At 39.8% G+C, this 19,060-nt stretch overlaps 1 protein-coding gene across 1 annotated transcript; it reads left to right on the top strand.

The window, feature by feature from the left end:
- Positions 1-1,988: 1,988 nt before the first annotated feature.
- Positions 1,989-19,023, top strand: LOC309697717 (putative chitinase 10; the record flags this gene model as incomplete). The annotated part of the gene is made up of 20 exons (XM_082519834.1): positions 1,989-2,013; positions 2,222-2,426; positions 9,433-9,489; positions 9,600-9,765; positions 9,920-10,044; positions 10,502-10,625; positions 10,794-10,976; positions 11,083-11,199; positions 11,396-11,528; positions 11,760-11,865; positions 14,122-14,162; positions 14,247-14,273; positions 14,360-14,564; positions 14,646-14,702; positions 14,798-14,963; positions 15,031-15,155; positions 15,235-15,358; positions 16,389-16,811; positions 16,934-17,066; positions 18,511-19,023. The coding sequence occupies 20 exons, from the start codon at positions 1,989-1,991 to the stop codon at positions 18,768-18,770; spliced, it is 2,802 nt and encodes a 933-aa protein (XP_082375960.1). The 3' UTR covers positions 18,771-19,023.
- Positions 19,024-19,060: the final 37 nt, after the last annotated feature.

The following is a 19,060-nucleotide window of genomic DNA, read 5'->3' as shown; positions in this document are numbered from 1 at the left end:
ATATATATATATATATATATATATATATATATATATATATATATACTTATCTCATAGTGTAATCTATCATTCTAATTGTCCACAAGGATGTTTCACAAGTGGAAAACATTCATGACAGTTGGTGGTCTTCCCAGTCAGCTTAAACTTTGTCAAAATTGGGTCATGCAACAGGGCAATGACCTCAAGCACACCATGAAATTTACAACAGAATGACTGAAAAACAACAGAATGAACGTGTTGCAATGGTCCAAAGTCCAGCCTCCAGCTTAATCCAAATGCTATGACAAACAGGAAAGTGAACTGAACTTAAGCAACACTAAAAAAAAGAGTGGGTTAAAATTCCACCACAATGATGTGAGAGGCTGCATGACTGAAAGTCATACAGAAAAACATTAATATGTTATTGCTCCTAAAGGTGAATCTAGAATCTAATTAATCTTTCATACACTGCTTCTGCATTTTGGCTTGATTTTTGTTAAATAAATATTGACTTCATATATTATATCATGTGTTCTTGTTCACTTGAGGTCGTTTTAAGGCTCAATGATGGTGTTAAAATTACAAAAAATCGAATTGAAAGACACTGTTAATTACAAATTGCACTAAAAAGATAAAAACACTTTAATTCCCCTGAACCTTGGACAATTCACTACGATGTGGCAGGTTCACTGTAATCCATCATTACACCATTGGGGATTAACTTAAAGACAAAACGATATGTTATCTAAAATCTTTCTGGTTTATCTGCTATAGCTCTGAGTTATCTTTGTCATGCCCCTCCAATCAAGCATACCTAGGGGTTAGCTGGTAATGTTAAAGGGTTCAAGACTATGAGAGAGCTGAAAGAAAAACAATGTTAAATGAACTTCAAATTATCAAAGATGTTAGATTTGGATCAGAAGGTTCCAAAACTAGATAAAAATTTGGAGGTTTTTAATCATGTATCATATAATAACATTCACTGAGCTTATCAATTTACTTTAAGTTTTTTATTTAGAAAAATATATGTTGAGATTAAAGAAAAATAATAAGCTGTTTTTTTGTTTTTCTTTTGTTTTTCTGTGAGAGGAAAAACATCTAATAATATCCTGAAACTGTCTTTCTTGTTGTTCTTATCCTTCTGAAAATGTTCATCTTTAAGCTTGGGACTGATAAATGCCAACAACTGAACAACAACTGAACAACTACAACAATGATCCAAATCATTAATTAAACCTCTATTATCAATTATTTTATCAATTACATCTCATTTATAAAGGTGATTACGTGTTTATCATATAAAAATTACAGAAAAATGATCATCTTTGGGTTTCGGACTGATTATTTGTAATTGCAAATAAACACCAACAAACTATTTTTTATCGACCAAATGATCCAAATTATTAAATAAACCATCAATTATTTGATCAATTACTTCATAAAATAATCTCATCATTAATAATCTCATTGTTTACAAAAGTGATACAAAGCTGCAGCGCTAATTTATTTGAGGCATAACACGAAGCAACAGTGTGTAACTAAACGAAAGACCACTTTGAAGTTTGTTGTTAGCTGTTTATCAAGACATTTCTATGGAAACCAGTATGATCATGATGTTCTGTAAAATACGATGCATCGGCTCACAATGTTATCAATGTTTATCAGGTAATAAAAGCTATAAGCAGTCATCTAATGACTGATGCATTTATTACATTTTGTTGGCACACAGCCTTTGTCCCTGCCCTATCGGAACTATAAAAAGGACTCCCTAGAATATTTGTGTCAAACTACCTGTGAAAAGTTCATCATCAGCGCGAGAAGGTTTTCGTGACTTTAATATGCGTAGCAGCAGTTCACAGAAGAATTAGCTGTAGAACGCAGAGTTAGTTTGATTCTGTCAAAATCAGTCTTACAGTGATTCATGAAATTTTGAATAATTATCGTAAATAACTATTTGTTGGTGTTGCAGATCACATGTTGCAGATAGAAAAAGGATCAACTGATTCAACATGGCTCAAGTAACAATCTTGGCTGGTAAATAAATCATCATTATTTCAGTTACTAATTGATTCAAAAGTGTAAAATTCTGCAAAATAATAACTAATATATTTGTTTTTCCAGGTTTGTCCCTTTTGATTTGTCTTCAAGTTGGTATGTATTGATCATCTATATGTATTACTGACACGTGTTTCTGAATTACATGACTTAAAATGAGAAAAAAAAATTCTCCTCTTTGCAAAAGTGTCTTCAACCAAACTGGCATGCTACTTCACCAACTGGTCCCAATACAGACCGGGTGCTGGGAGATACATTCCTGAAAATGTAGACCCCAACCTGTGCACACACCTGATCTACGCCTTCTCTGTAATCAGCCCCTCAAATGAGATAACAATGTACGAGTGGAATGATGATGTTCTTTACAGATCCTTCAATGCCCTCAAGAACAGGTGCGTGGTTGAAATATTACTTTAACCGTGGCTTTGTTCTCAATCATTAATAACAAAAGTGTGCAAGGTTCAGCAGCTGTTCTGGCATGAACGGTGAAGTGGTATTCAAATAATTTTTAACCCTAAGCACTTAATTATTGACAGATTTGTTTTAATTTTACTAGTGCAGCCAAAATAAAGAGGAAAGAGGAAAGAGTTACATGCAAAAATCTCAAAATAAAACAGATTTAACAAGACAGTGGTCTTTAAATGAACACAGAACCTATCATTTATATATATATATATATATATATATATATATATATATATATATATATATATATATGTCTTTCAAGAAGGCATCGGTGGGCAAGGGACGAAAACAGGGCGTTGTTGGAATGCTACTACGCAAGTAACCCCGGCGGAAGGGGCTACATGAATAGGATGAGGGACCTATGGATTCTTCGATACCCAACATCCACAATGACGGCGAAACAACTAGTAGCTCAGTGTTCCAACATTCGAAAGAAGGGACTGCTCTCACAGCTAGAGATTGACGAGGTACAACACAAATGCTACGGCAAGGAGGAGTCAGGACGCCAGGTCAGGGGGGAGATATCATCACCCCCACCCGAGATTGGGTACATAGCCCCAAGTGCGATAGGAGAAGGATCGTTGAGTGCGAGAGGAACTGACCTGAAAAATAGGATCATGGCCAAGCTTGAAACCTGGATCCCCCGTAGCCGGTTACCAAGATTACGTGAAGTACCCTCAGAAGGTCTGCTAGATGATGTTAATGCAGCACTACGGGCAATACCTACAACCACGATTACCGACACTAACAAGCTGATCTACAATACGGCAGCAGTGATCAGTGAGATGCTTGGCTACAAGTTGAACAGCCACAAGGGGCAGTACCCTCCATGGAGAAGGAGGCTAGAGGGCAAGATCAAAGTAGCACGGAGGGAGGTTAGCCAACTAACAGAGTTGCAGAAAGGTGCGACAAATAAGGTGCCTAAGAAATACAGCAAGCTGTCCATACCTGAGGCCTTGGAAACTGCCAAGCAAAGACTCACAGCCTTGGCCAGCCGCTTGAGGAGGTACACCAGAGAGATAGAAGGCAGGAGAATAAACCAGCTGTTCTCCACAGAACCAGCAAAGGTGTACTCTCAGTGGCAAGGGAACAATAAGAGAACAGCACCACCAAGGCTGGAGACGGAGCAATACTGGAAGAGCATATGGGAGAAGGACGCAACCCATAACGGCAATGCTCAGTGGCTAGTGGATCTGAGGGCAGACCACAGCGACCTCCCTGAACAGGGTCCAGTAACCATCACAGTGGCAGATATCCAAGAAAGGGTCTCCAGTATGAAGAGTTGGACAGCACCAGGGCCCGACATGGTTCACGCCTACTGGCTGAAGAAGCTGACTGCACTCCACGAGCGTCTGGCAGCACAAATGAACCAGCTGCTAGTTAACGAGAGACACCCGGAATGGCTAACTGAAGGGCGGACGGTCCTGATCCCCAAGGACCCCAAGAAGGGACCGGTCCCCTCCAACTACCGACCAATAACCTGCCTCAGTACTACATGGAAGCTCCTGTCAGGCATCATATCGGCTAAGATGAACAGGCACATGGGTCAATACATGAGCGGGACACAGAAAGGAATTGGCAAGAATACCAGAGGTGCAAAACACCAGCTACTGGTAGACAGAACAATCAGCCGAGACTGCAAGACCAGACTGACCAACCTGTGCACTGCCTGGATTGATTACAAGAAGGCCTATGACTCAATGCCCCACAGCTGGATACTGGAATGCCTAGAATTGTACAAGATCAATGGGACCCTAAGAGCCTTCATCAGGAACTCAATGGGGATGTGGCGTACAACACTAGAGGCCAACTCCAAGCCCATAGCACAAGTTACCATCAAGTGCGGGATCTACCAAGGAGATGCTCTGTCCCCACTGCTGTTCTGCATAGGCCTGAACCCCCTCAGTGAGATCATTAACAAGACTGGCTACGGATACCGACTACGGAACGGAGCAGTTGTCAGCCACCTCCTGTACATGGATGACATCAAGCTGTATGCCAAGAGTGAACGAGACATCGATTCACTGATCCACACTACCAGGCTATACAGCAATGACATTGGAATGTCGTTCGGACTGGAGAAGTGTAGTCGGATGGTAACAAAGAGAGGGAAGGTAGTCAGAACTGAGGGGATTGAACTACCAGAAGGCAACATTGCAGACATAGAGGACAGTTACAAGTACCTGGGGATCCCGCAGGCAAATGGGAACCATGAAGAGGCCGCTAGAAAGGCTGCAACCACCAAGTACCTGCAGAGGGTCAGGCAAGTCCTGAGGAGTCAGCTGAATGGTAAGAACAAGATCCGGGCCATCAACACATACGCCCTGCCCGTGATCAGGTACCCTGCTGGGGTAATAGGCTGGCCAAAGGAGGAGATAGAAGCCACTGACATAAAGACAAGAAAGCTCCTGACCATGCATGGAGGGTTTCACCCCAAGTCCAGCACCCTGAGGCTGTACGCTAAGCGGAAGGAAGGGGGCCGGGGACTGGTGAGTGTCAGCACCACAGTCCAGGATGAGACAAGGAACATCCAAGAATACATTGGGAAGATGGCCCCAACTGACCGAGTGCTCAGTGAATACCTCAGGCAGCAGAAACCCAAGAAAGAGGAGGGAGACGAGGAACCATCATGGAAGGACAGGCCCCTGCACGGTATGTACCACCGGCAGATAGAGGAGGTGGCTGATATCCAGAAATCCTACCAGTGGCTGGACAAAGCTGGACTGAAAGACAGCACAGAGGCACTAATCATGGCAGCACAAGAACAAGCTCTGAGTACAAGATCCATAGAGGCTGGGGTCTATCACACCAGGCAAGACCCCAGGTGCAGGCTGTGTAAAGATGCCCCAGAGACAATCCAGCACATAACAGCAGGGTGCAAGATGCTAGCAGGCAAGGCATACATGGAACGCCATAACCAAGTGGCCGGCATAGTGTACAGGAACATCTGTGCCGAGTATAACCTAGAAGTCCCGAGGTCAAAATGGGAGATGCCCCCAAGGGTGGTGGAGAATGACCGAGCTAAGATCCTGTGGGACTTCCAGATACAGACGGACAAAATGGTGGTGGCTAACCAACCGGACATAGTGGTGGTAGACAAACAGAAGAAGACGGCCGTAGTGATCGATGTAGCGGTTCCGAATGACAGCAATATCAGGAAGAAGGAACACGAGAAGCTGGAGAAATACCAAGGGCTCAGAGAAGAGCTCGAGAGGATGTGGAGGGTGAAGGTAACGGTGGTCCCCGTGGTAATCGGAGCACTAGGTGCGGTGACTCCCAAGCTAGGCGAGTGGCTCCAGCAGATCCCGGGAATAACATCGGAGATCTCTGTCCAGAAGAGCGCAGTCCTGGGAACAGCTAAGATACTGCGCAGGACCCTCAAGCTCCCAGGCCTCTGGTAGAGGACCCGAGCTTGAAGGATAAACCGCCCGCAGGGGCGTGCTGGGTGTTGTTGTTGTTATATATATATATATATATATATATAAAAATTTAGGAAATTTTGGAGAAAAAAACCTTTTCTTAACTAGAGATGATGACACTGATGAATATTATGTAAATATTATGTAAAATTATTATGTAAAATTGCCCCTTGGGGATAAATAAAGTCTTTCTGATTCTGATTCTGATAATGTTCTACGAGTGTGCCACTGTTTTTATTGCATTCTTATCATGATTCTGATATCCTAAAAATCTTTATACGTATTAAGTGTTCTTATAGAAACTTATATTAGTTTCTGTTATATATTTGTATTTATACCAGGATAAGAAGCTTTTTTTATGAAACACACACCATTTCTCAAATGTAGCATTCTTGTGCTTCATTCGTTTTGCATCAAATTGGATAAATTTTAAACTGTGTTCATATATAAAGACATGTCACATGTGAATGATTTGTGGAAACAAACTCAAGTTGAGCTTTTGGTAGTCAGCATTTTGCTTTTATTAAATGAGACATAACAAGAAAGGAGTGAATCTGACTAAAACAAAATAGGACACTGTATCCTCACATAACCTGTTTTAAGGGGTTCAAATTGACTCAGTACTGAGATACAAAATCCAGTTAGCAGTACTGTGGTTTTTTTCAGACCTATACAAAATTCAACCTGTTTATACAAACAGAAGAGTCATTCCCTGCTGACCAAAAACAACCCAGGTTAAAGACAACTTCTGCCACCTCGAACCACAAAGAATTATTAAAGGACTATCACTGATCATCACTCCTTACACAATTTTTGAAGTAAAGGGTTTCTATCCACTCTGCCATAGCTCGGCTACAGACTCAGCACCCGAGTGCCTTTATTGTGATCTCGGGTGACTTCAACCATGTATCACTGGACAATACACTACCAACATTCAAACAATATGTGGACTGTCCCACCAGGGGAGAGAAAACTTTAGACTTACTGTATGCTAACGTCAAGGATGCATACAGCTCCTCCTCCCTCCCCCCACTTGGTAGGTCAGATCATAACCTGATTCACCTCACCCCCCGCTATGTGCCAATTGTGAGGAGGGAACCTGTGACCACCAGGACTGTTAGGAGGTGGTCAGAGGAGGCAATAGCGGAACTACAGGGCTGTTTCGAGGTGACCGACTGGGAAACACTCTGTGAGCCTCACGCCGAGGACATCAATGGGCTTACTGAGTGTATCACAGACTACATAACTTTCTGCACCGACTCCATTGTTCCAGCTCAGACTGTTCATTGTTACCCAAATAACAAGCCGTGGGTGACTAAGGACATCAAAGCCCTCCTCAACAACAAGAAGAGGGCTTTCAGAGGGGGCAACAAAGAGGAGGTGAGGAAGGTCCAGGTGTTACTAAAGGACAAGATCAGAGAGGCTAAGGACAATTACAGGAGGAAGCTGGAGTGGAAACTCCAGCAGAACAGCATGAGAGAGGTGTGGAGGGGCATGAAGACCATCACTGGATTCAGGCCAACCAACAGCAGGGGAGCTGAGGGAGGTGAGAATAGAGCCGACGAGTTGAATCTGTTTTTCAATAGATTCGACACCACAGTGTCTGCTCCCACCCCCACAACCTCACCTGCAGTCAGCCTGGAATCCAGAGCCACACCACTGTGCCAGCCTCTCTCTTCACATGTTGCCTCCTGTGAGATTCCTGACACCCCTCCCCCACCCATCACCTTCACTCAATACCAGGTTGAGATGCAAATGAGGAGACTTCACTCAGGCAAGTCTGCTGGACCAGACGGAGTGAGTCCCCTTGTCCTCAAGGCCTGTGCCCCCCAGCTGTGTGGAGTCTTTCATAAACTGTTTATGCTGAGTCTGAGTCTGCAGAGGGTCCCGGTGATGTGGAAGACATCATGCCTCGTCCCTGTACCAAAGACGCCTCGTCCCAGTGGCCCCCAGGATTACAGGCCCGTGGCACTGACCTCCCACATCATGAAGACCCTGGAAAGGCTCATCCTGGACCAGCTGCGACCCATAGTAAGACCACATCTGGATCCCCTTCAGTTCGCTTATCAGCCTCGTCTCGGAACAGAGGACGCCATCATCTACCTGCTCAATCGTGTCTACACCCATCTGGACCAGCCGGCGAGCACTGTGAGGGTCATGTTTTTTGACTTTTCCAGTGCTTTCAACACCATCAGGCCGACCCTCCTGGGTGATAAGTTAGCAGCGATGCAGGTGGATGCTTCTCTGGTGTCCTGGATTGTTGATTACCTGACAGGAAGACCACAATATGTACGTCTCCCACAGTGTGTGTCTGACAAGGTGATTAGCAACACAGGGGCACCACAGGGGACTGTCCTCTCCCCCTTCCTCTTCACCCTCTACACCACAGATTTCAGCCACTGCACAGAGACCTGCCATCTTCAGAAGTTTTCTGATGACTCTGCGGTGGTTGGATGCATCAGCAGGGATGATGAGACAGAGTACCGGGCTGTGGTCGATTCCTTTGTCACGTGGTGTGAGCAGAATCATCTGCAGCTCAACGTGGCAAAGACCAAGGAACTGATCGTGGACTTCAGGAAGACCAGGAAACACTTGACCCCTGTTTCAATCCAGGGGGTCAGTGTTGACATTGTGGAGGACTATAAATACCTTGGAGTACACATTGACAATAAACTGGACTGGGCTAAAAACACCACAGCACTTTACAGGAAGGGCCAGAGTCGTCTCTATTTTTTGAGGCCACTGAGGTCCTTCAACATCTGCCAGAAAATGCTGAGGATTTTCTATGAGTCTGTTGTGGCCAGTGCGATCCTCTATGCTGTTGCATGCTGGGGGAGCAGGCTGAGGGTCGCAGATGCCAACAGACTTAATAAACTGATCCGTAAGGCCAGCAATGTTGTGGGGATGGAGCTGGACTCCCTCAAGGTGGTGTCGGAGAGGCGGATGCTGTCCAAGATAAAGACAATGTTGGATAACACCTCCCACCCACTCCATGACATGTTGGTCAGTCACAGGAGCTCGTTCAGTGAGAGACTGAGATTACCGAAAAGCACCACTGAACGACACAGGAAATCATTCCTGCCTGTGGCCATCTCCCTGTACAACGCATCCACTTAACACACTGTTTGCTGCTACAACTACACATGTTTCTTTTCCAAATATTTATTTATAAGTGACTTATGTATGTATGTATGTATATATATGTATATATTGTACTATTCTTAGTTAGCGTATTGTCTGTCTTGTCTTAATGTTGGTTTAAAATGGAGCACTGTAACAAAAAATAATTTCCCCCAGGGATCAATAAAGTATTCTGATTCTGATTCTGATTCTGATTTCTAATGCAAAATTTTCATAGGAGTTATGTTAAATGAATAAAAAAATTGGTAAACAAATAAAAAGAGTTGGATGATTTTACATGACATGAGGAATGAGGACTTGCAAAATGTAGCATTCTTGTCAAGTCACATGGCTTAATTATAAATCTACCTGTTTTTCTACATCTCCATCACAGAAACCCCCAGCTGAAGACTCTGTTGGCTGTTGGTGGCTGGAACTTTGGCACTGCACAGTTAGTCTACATGACAACAGCATCACAAAGCTGTAGAATTACATTATTTCACATAACAACAACAAATTCATCATCACCTCAATATATCTATAAACTTTCCATCTCAATAGGTTTACCATCATGGCTTCAACTCCTGCCAGTCGCCAGACATTCATCCAGTCTTGCATCAGATTCTTGAGGCTGCACGGCTTTGATGGACTTGACCTGGACTGGGAGTATCCTGGAGCACGGGGAAGCCCACCAGAGGACAAGAAGAGATACACAGTGCTCTTACAGGTTAGTCTGGAAATCAATGTATACTTGTTAATACTATGCACATTATATTTTAGTATGTTATCGTTCCTTTTATATGTATTTTACATATAAAATATGCTTTCTTATTAAAATGAATGCACAATATCATCCTTGTCTACTGTATTCTTGCGTCTAGGAATTACTTGCTGCCTTTGAAAAAGAAGCTACTGAGACCAAACAACCACGGCTCTTGCTCACAGCTGCAGTGGCCGGTGGGAAGGGGAACATTGACAACGGCTACGAGATTGCCGATGTGTCAAAGTGAGTTTATTTGATAGGAAGTCACTAAAGTTCCAATCCTAAAGATTTCATCCCACTTTTCATTTTGCAGCACTGGAGATTACTTAAATAAATGCAAGTGTTAATTCATACTAAAACACTGACGGTCCCAGATTTACAGGGACAGCAAATATTTGATCAGAAGAGCTACCTGTGGTTTTATTTACTATACACACATTGCTTAATGTGAAAGGCTTAGACAGCAAACCACAGTAATAACATGAAAAAATGATGTAGAGAGATAGTTACATAATGTGAATACACTGAATGATTTTTCTTGAATGATACATGCTGATAAAAAGTATTAAAGTTACAGTTTGAATACATGGGCATTTTTAAGGATTTTTACTTTAAATATGTTCAAGTTCTTAACTTATTTAACTTATTATTATTATTGATATTATTTTGTTACATTGTATTTAATGGCGATGTTTTACAGGTTTCTAGACTTTATAAATGTCATGACCTATGACTACCACGGAGCTTGGGACCCATTCACTGGTCATAACAGCCCTCTGTACCGCAGCTCCGTCGATCAGGGTGATAACATATATTACAATGTGGTGAGTGAAACTTTCATCAACATTCATATATATATATATATATATATATATATATATATATATATATATATATATATATATATATATATATATATATATATATCACTATATCACTATAAAATATCATTATAATAATATTATATAATATACTATTTTTTTCTCTCAAAGGATTTTTCTATGAAATATTGGAGGGACCAGGGAGCTCCTATGGAAAAGCTCTTAGTCGGTTTCCCCACATATGGACGCACATTCACCACATCAACAGCTGCTAATGGTCTTGGAGCTGCAGCCACAGGACCAGCGAGCGCTGGGCCTTACACCCGTGAAGCTGGGTTTTGGTCTTACTACGAGGTCAGCTAATATAAAGCAGCTTATGTTCAGATTTATTACACCACAATGTTTTCCATAAATCGCAAACTGTGTGAAGGGTGTTGAAGTATTATTTTCTTCTCTACAGATTTGCACATTCATCCAAACAGGCAGCATAAAGTGGATTGATGAGCAAAAGGTGCCCTATGCCATTAAGGGCAATGAGTGGGTTGGCTTTGATAACAGGCAGAGCTTTGAAATCAAGGTACCAATGCCAATTTATGTTTAAGGTGATAATACAAAACAAATCATAATGTTCTTATTAACTGGCAGCTATATCTTACTGCTCTTAAAGTAGTACAGACATCAGGTAAAGTTTGGTTACATTTGGTTACTTTTGGATTGTGCACTGGTGGAAATGTGGTAGTTTTAAATTGCAACTCACAGTTTATATTTCACAGGCACAGTATGTGAAAGACAACAGATTTGGAGGAGCATTTGTCTGGTCTCTGGATCTCGATGACTTTGCTGGACAGTTCTGTGGACAGGGACATTATCCTCTCATTAGTTATCTGCGCACTCTTTTGAATTCAGGTAAACTGAAAAAAGTATAAAGTATAAACATGGACATTTTAATATTCATCAGTGTCATCATCTCTAGTTAAGAAAAGGTTTTTTTCTCCAAAATTTCCTAAACTATATATATATATATATATATATATATATATATATATATGTACTTACTGTATTTACTAGATTCTCCACCACCTCCACCGGTAACCACACATCCACCACTCGTCTCTACGATCCCTCCTGGCCCAACAGCTACTACCACTACTACGGCTACTACTACCACTACTGCTACTACTGCCAAAACAACCTCAAGTCCTGTTTCTGGAAGTGGATTCTGCGCTGAAAAGCCAGATGGCCTGTATGTAAATGATGAGGATCCCCACACCTTTTATCAGTGTGTCCATGGACATGTCTACATCCAGACATGTCCAAATTATCTTGTTTACAGTGATGCATGCAAATGCTGTACCTAATTGACACTGAATAAAAGTTGTCTTGATCTAGCAAAAATGGTTTTTTATTCTTTTTATTTTTTATGAGAACCACACTGCCTGGACAGTCAATAAAGCCATAAATTCTAAAAACTGTATTAACCATTAAGCAAATGTACCCAGTACTCTGCAATACACATTATGTAATGCAGCTACTATAGCCTGAACTACATATAGGTCCATTTTAAAGCTAGGATGGGTTTGCCAAGATTTGCAGCTAGCTGCAGATTTTTTTCTTTAAAGGTTAGAATTAGATGAACAATATTGAATTTTTGGTCTCTGGATTGAAAATTGTACACCCAGTTAATGTACTTGAAACTGGAGCAGGTTTGGTTAAACTTTACATGAAGGTAACTAAAAGATTGTACAACTGTTGGGGGAAAACTCTGTAAAAAACCCAGGAGAAATAAAGACACAATGAGACAAAGTTACTTTCTTTATCAAACGTGTACACGGGTGAGCTGCCAAGAACAACTCACACCATGCACAGTGGCTTGGTAATTTTTATAGGCACAGAGCACAGAGACAGTGAGAACAGGATAACAAATAATAAACAGATAAAATAAAACAACTCCATATATGGTGCTAGTCTCGTCAGCAGAGAGCTAGGGAAGATAAAACAATCTAAAACAATATGTCCCAGAAGCAAGATGTGTTTGCTGGGAAAGTCTAAAAAGATAATTCTAAACTAATCTAACCATAGGGAGAGGGCAGACAAAAGGCATCTTTGTACATTTAAAAGAAGGTAAAGAAACATAGAATCATTTTTCCTGTAACAACAACAAATACAAATCTGGCCATGTTTCCTTTTTTTCTGTTTGTCTGGCATTTATCTGGCATTTTCTTTTCCTCGAAACCTGCTGTGGCTGTCCCTGTGCCAGCATTGTAACGGCTGGCTCAAACACAATAAAGGTCTCAACACCACGGTGAAAGGTTAAACCATTATTTGAATAGTTGAATTAATAAAGGAGAAGAGTGGCTGCTGCAGCACGGTAGAAAGAAAGAGTGAGTCAGAGCTTTACAAACAAACAGCTGACATAAATTGAGCCAACAAGTAAGCACATGCACTTTCCAGCCATCCGACCAAGCTGAAAATTAGGTTTTGTTTTGAGGAAACACCAAAATAAATTATGTATAATACTCGCTGCAATTCCACATCATTGGTACTCAAGCTTTTTCAATGCACAGCTCAATATAATATTTAACAATTGCTAACATTAAAAATGGCTTTGAGGTTTTTTTTTTGCAAGGTTGAATTTTAGTAAAACAAATGTTGGTGCAAAAGCGTCAGTAAAACTTTTGACTGTTGTGGTGCTGCACCACTGTTACCATCGTGGTGCTGCAGTAGAATGAAAACCCTTTCCTTTTGCTAAATATTGTTGCTTGACCCTGTTAGGATATCTAATAAAGCATAGGCAAATTATAGAAATTACATTTTGTGGGTCTTCTGCAATGTTCAGGTCCTGCTTTACTGTCATTTCAGTCTGTCACTGGGAAGCTGCCAGACAACATGATCAGACCATAATATATTCATTATAATATTCAACATTTGTGCATATAATTTGATTTTACTGTAATGAAATTAAGATGCTAAGTTTCTTTTATAGGTGTATAACTACTAAACTGCTGCTTGGTAGGGGGCTGCTAGGAAACACGATGACGTCATAATATCAGGTAAGATCCTTCAGGGGCCTAAGATGTACCCATGTGACGGTTTTGGTTCCTCAGCTCCTAACGGTGTAGGAGTAGTTCACAGACAAGCAGACAGGCGGGGAACATATGTAAAATAGTAAGACAGCTGTTTTTTGTATATCCGCGTAATTTTAACTTTCAGGTCCAGGTGTTTGCAAGCTATGTGATGAGCAATCTTAGGTTTTCTGCAAACGTTGTGGAGGCTTTCAAAACAATGTGTGTGTGTGTGTGTGTGTGTGTGTGTGTGTGTGTGTGTGTGTGTGTGTGTGTGTGTGTGTGTGAGTGAGTTCATGAATCAGTTACTATTTGACTTATGAAGCAATACCAGAATGTCCTTAAATTTAGGACATTTGGTTTACTTTGAGTTAATGATTATCATAGATTCTGCTTCTTTTTTTTTTCTTTACTGCACTGTTTTATTACATTACCAGTCTGACCTCAGCTATCATGCGCATCCTAATCGTGATCTCAGGTAAGGGAAATTGAAATACAGATTTTGCAAATGCAAATTTTATATTTAACTATTTGTATGTAACAAAAAAATGCAACTGTTAAGGTCTCTGTCTCGCCTTTGGCAGTCTGGGTGAGTTCATAAATTGTACCAACCCTTTTATATTGGACAGTCATATAATGTTTTAAAGAGATTGAAAAATGTTCTTTCATATTCAGTCTCATCCTCCAGACTTGTGTGTTACTTCACAAACTGGTCCCAATACAGACCTGGCAATGGGAGGTTTATGCCTTCAAATATTGATCCAAACCTTTGTACGCACCTAATCTATGCCTTTTCTGGTATTAATGAGGCAAATGAATTAGTGACCATAGAATGGAATGATGAGGAACTCTATAGATCCTTTAATGGACTCAAACAAAGGTTAGTCTATTTTCTCCTCATATCACTTACAAAATGTTGAGAAAAAATAATCTTTGCTGCTGTATCTTTACATTCCCACAGGAATCCAAATCTTAAAACCCTGCTGGCAGTTGGAGGCTGGAACTTCGGAACGCAAAAGTGTGACACTAAGCATAAAACAATAATGAATCATAAATTTTCTCTTTATACAGATCTTTTTAATTGTGCCTTTCTTTTGCCAATCGGTTTCATAGGTTCACTACTATGGTGTCAACGCAAGCCAAAAGAAATACATTTATACAATCTTCTATCAAACTACTGAGAAAATTTGGTTTTGATGGACTAGACCTAGACTGGGAATACCCTGCAGCAAGAGGAAGCCCTCTGGAAGACAAGCAGAGATTCACAGTGTTATGCAAGGTCAGATTTGGAGTTACTGATGATTGGCATGAACCACGAAGTTACCTTTCTTTTCTGTGGTTTATAGGAGCTACTACAGGCCTTTGAGGCAGAGGGAACATCAACAGGACAGCCCAGGTTAATGATTTCTGCTGCTGTGTCTGCTGGTAAAGGAACCATTGATGCCGGTTATGAAGTCTCAGAGATGTCAAAGTAAGCTTATTAGTAATATCACATTGCATGCCCTGCAAAACCTGTTTTGCTGACCTTGACCTCTCATGCACTTTATCAGGTATGTCGATTTTATTAATGTGATGACATATGACTTTCATGGTACCTGGGAGAGTGTCACAGGACATAACAGCCCCTTATACAAAGGATCCCAAGATATTGGGGACCACGTTTACTTAAATACTGTGAGTAGATGGGTTCATTTTTCTCCCTGAAAAAGAGGGATTATGTAATCCATTCCGTTTGTTTCTTTGTCTGTTTGTTAGCGGTCTAGTATTTCAAATTTTATGAAATGATAGATACCAACAAGCTGATCTAAGGTCATTTAATTTTCATGAAAATCAGGTCAATGTGAAAACTAGTAAAAACTTTACATACACAATTTTTTTATGGGTCATGTTCAGACTTCACAACAATATACTAGGTCTTGGGGAGCATGTGTACCTAGGTTGGCCAAACCTTTGACCTTTATGAAATAAATTCAAACAACCATATTGAGTTATATATCATATAAAAGGGTATGGAGAGAGCTGCACAAGACACTACAACATCACTATGACACTATAATATTTCTCAAAATTACACAATGACTGAAAATATGTTAAAAATGTTCAAATCTCAAGCATGTAGATTTGCATGTAAATCACAAAGATTTCAGCTAATTCTGATCCAATCATATGAATAAAGATGAAAAATACACCCTTTTAGTATGTATTAGGAAAAAGCTTTCATTTTAATCAAATCATCTCCAAATTTTGAAGCAATATATTTGTCAAAGGGGAACATAAGCGCTTTCTTTTTCTGAGCTCTTTAGAAAAAATTTTGATATAACATTATATGACTTCACAATGACACAAAAATATTAATATAGTGCAGAAATGACTATGAAAACAATGCAGATATCATTATTGGGGATAACAATACCAGTGAAACATAAAACACCAAACTTTTAGTATAGCCCTTGCCCTTCAGGGACAGTTGTGCTCTCTGAGTGCTTTGTTTTAGACTGCAATTGCTCCCAGCCACGCTCCACTTTTCCACACAGTTCTCAACCAACTGTCGATGGATTGATATTGATTGTCACCATTTTTACACCCTTCTCTAATTCTAACACTTGAGAATTTAAATCACAAATTATTTATAAAGTCAATGAGTCACTGAACCTGATAATACTAGTATTAATGACAATATAACTTACATATGTTTACATTTTAGGATTTTGCTATGAGGTACTGGGCAGAAAAGGGAACACCTGTACAAAAGTTAAATATGGGCTTTGCTACATACGGACGCACGTTTCGTCTTTCTACTCAATCCAGTCAAGTTGGAGCCCCTGCCAGCAGCCCTGCTGCTGCTGGCACATTTACAAGGGAGCCCGGCATTTGGTCTTATTATGAGGTAAAAAGAAATCCCCACTCTCATATTAATATGTTCATTTTAAGTCAGTTTCTATGTCTTAGTAGCAGATCAATGTTAATATGTCAAGTTACCACACAGAATGCATTTTTTATCTGTTTTCAGATTTGCACCTTTCTTCAAGGGGCCAGTGTCCACTTGATTGAGGACCAGAAAGTCCCATATGCCACCAAACAAAACGAGTGGGTTGGATATGACAATAAAGAAAGTTTTATGACTAAGGTAGACATGTGCATCTGGATGTTGCTCAGTTTTTCTTTGCCAGATAACATTAGTACTAAAACAACATATCACATTAAAATGTGCATACTGTTATTAAGTTGTTTCGATTGTTACTGCTTCAGGTCCGTTACCTAAAAAACAACACTTTTGGAGGAGCCTTTGTCTGGGCTCTGGATCTAGACGACTTTAATGGACAGTTCTGTGGACAGGGACAATACCCCCTCATCGGTTCTCTTCGCTCTCTTTTGTTTCCAGGTAATAAAATTCCTACATTAGCATTTTATGTTTGTTTTGAGCTAGCCAGTTTTGGATTTGGGGAAACCTGCAGTCTGCTGAAACTGAAGAAGTCACTTGGATGAGTGACGAAACGTTTCTCCCACAAAACGCTACGTCCAGATGAACAGAATCAACTTTTGGACAGCTAGCCAGTTACTTATTAGTATGCATATTTTCCAATTAGTCAATATAAAGGCTGTTAATGCCTTATTTGGGATATCTGTATTCTATCATAGCTTCCTAATGTTTGTTAAATGAAATACGTAAGAAGGCTTCAGCACATCAGTGACAATCCTAACATTATTTGCTCTTTAGCAATAAAAGACTGGTCAATTTGTCATAAAAGCACTTGAGGATGATCTATTTTTATTAAATAAAACACAAAACAAGTGTTCAATGTATCCAGATGAATACTGGTTAAATCTTTGAACTCGGGATTTGAATTTTCACTCACAGCAAATGCTCGAAAGCTACTATTACACTGACACTTATTAACCCAGACAGGATCTATATAATATGAAACAGAGAGACACTGTTGAATAGCTTTCTGGCCTTTTGCAAACCGAAAGCTGGTCAGCTGAAATAAACAGAAAGTTTAAGGAGGAGATCTGTTCTAAACATTTAAAAAATAAAAATAAAGATAAGGAAAAAACATGTAAAAATATTTTAATACCATTTTAAAATGTCTTAAGTTGTCCATTAAAAAATATTCAAATAAAATGTGTGTATAACTCCAAATTTGATTAAGGTTTATTGAAACACCTGAGAAAAGGACATATAAATTGCAACAGGGAAGTGTAAAGAGGAAGAACTCGTACGGAGCCCATGTGTGCCAAGTGTCAAATTTCTGGTGACTTACACCTCACTTTAGAACAAGGAGCAAATGGAAGCACATTTTAAGAGACCATCATTTAATAGGAGGTTATCTGAACATTATTAACATTTGCAGTTCATAAGAAACAACTGCAGTTATTAGGGCTATCAAAGAGTATTGACTACAGGCCCCTACATCCATGTACAACACCTTGCTTACTAATTAGCAAGCAGTAATTACAAATGTTTTAGGAAAATTTCGTAATTTAGGAAAATTATTGGCCTAATTGTTAAAAAAAAAAGGTTTTGCGAAGAATTTTATTGTTGGCATTATTAACAACTTTGACTAATAAAGAGCTTGTATGCTACTAACATGCACACTAGCAAATGTTTAATTTATTAACTGACTATTAATTTGCGCACCTTAATATAGCCGTGGTTTTATGTAGGATATTTTTTTATATTATATTAACTAAAAGTTAACTTCTTTAATTTAATTTCACTTACTGATAAGTAATAATAATAATTTATGATGATAATAATAAGTATTATTATTATTATTGTTGTTAGTAGTAGTAGTAGTATAACTTTATAGCTATTGTTTCTACAGATCTTCCTCCACTTCCAACTGCTCACACAAACCTGAATCAGGAGACATCAACAAATAAGGATCACATTTTGCCTCATCCCAGACCATCAATCACTACTACAACCACTGACAACTTCTGTGCTACAAAAATTGGTGGGCTCTATGCCAAACCTGACGCTCCAGGTTCTTTTTACAGCTGTGCCAATGGCATCACGTGGATCCAAAACTGCCCAGCTAATTTAGTCTTTCGAGACAGTTGTAAGTGCTGTGACAGGCCGTAGAGACTCTGGACTATTTGTTCTGAGTTTTGGTTTTCAGCTTGTTTTTATTACCATTTGGGTCACTATAATGTCATGTCACATTTGGTCAGTTTTGATCATTTTAAACATAAATGCATGATCTTCATCTGAATTTTTTTCTTTTGAGGTTTGGCTTTCAGAGTCTAATCCTTATGTGAACCAGTCCAGGTTTTGCAACGTATGAAATAAAATATGATTATAATTACATTACATTATTCATCTGAGGATGAACGTTGGTCAGTTAATAAAGTTGTTCCACTTTACTTTTAAGT

This window comes from Aulonocara stuartgranti (genome assembly GCF_965226115.1).
Source record: "Aulonocara stuartgranti genome assembly, chromosome: 20".
NCBI lineage: Eukaryota > Metazoa > Chordata > Actinopteri > Cichliformes > Cichlidae > Aulonocara > Aulonocara stuartgranti.
This window is presented reverse-complemented; position numbering and strand designations above follow the sequence as displayed.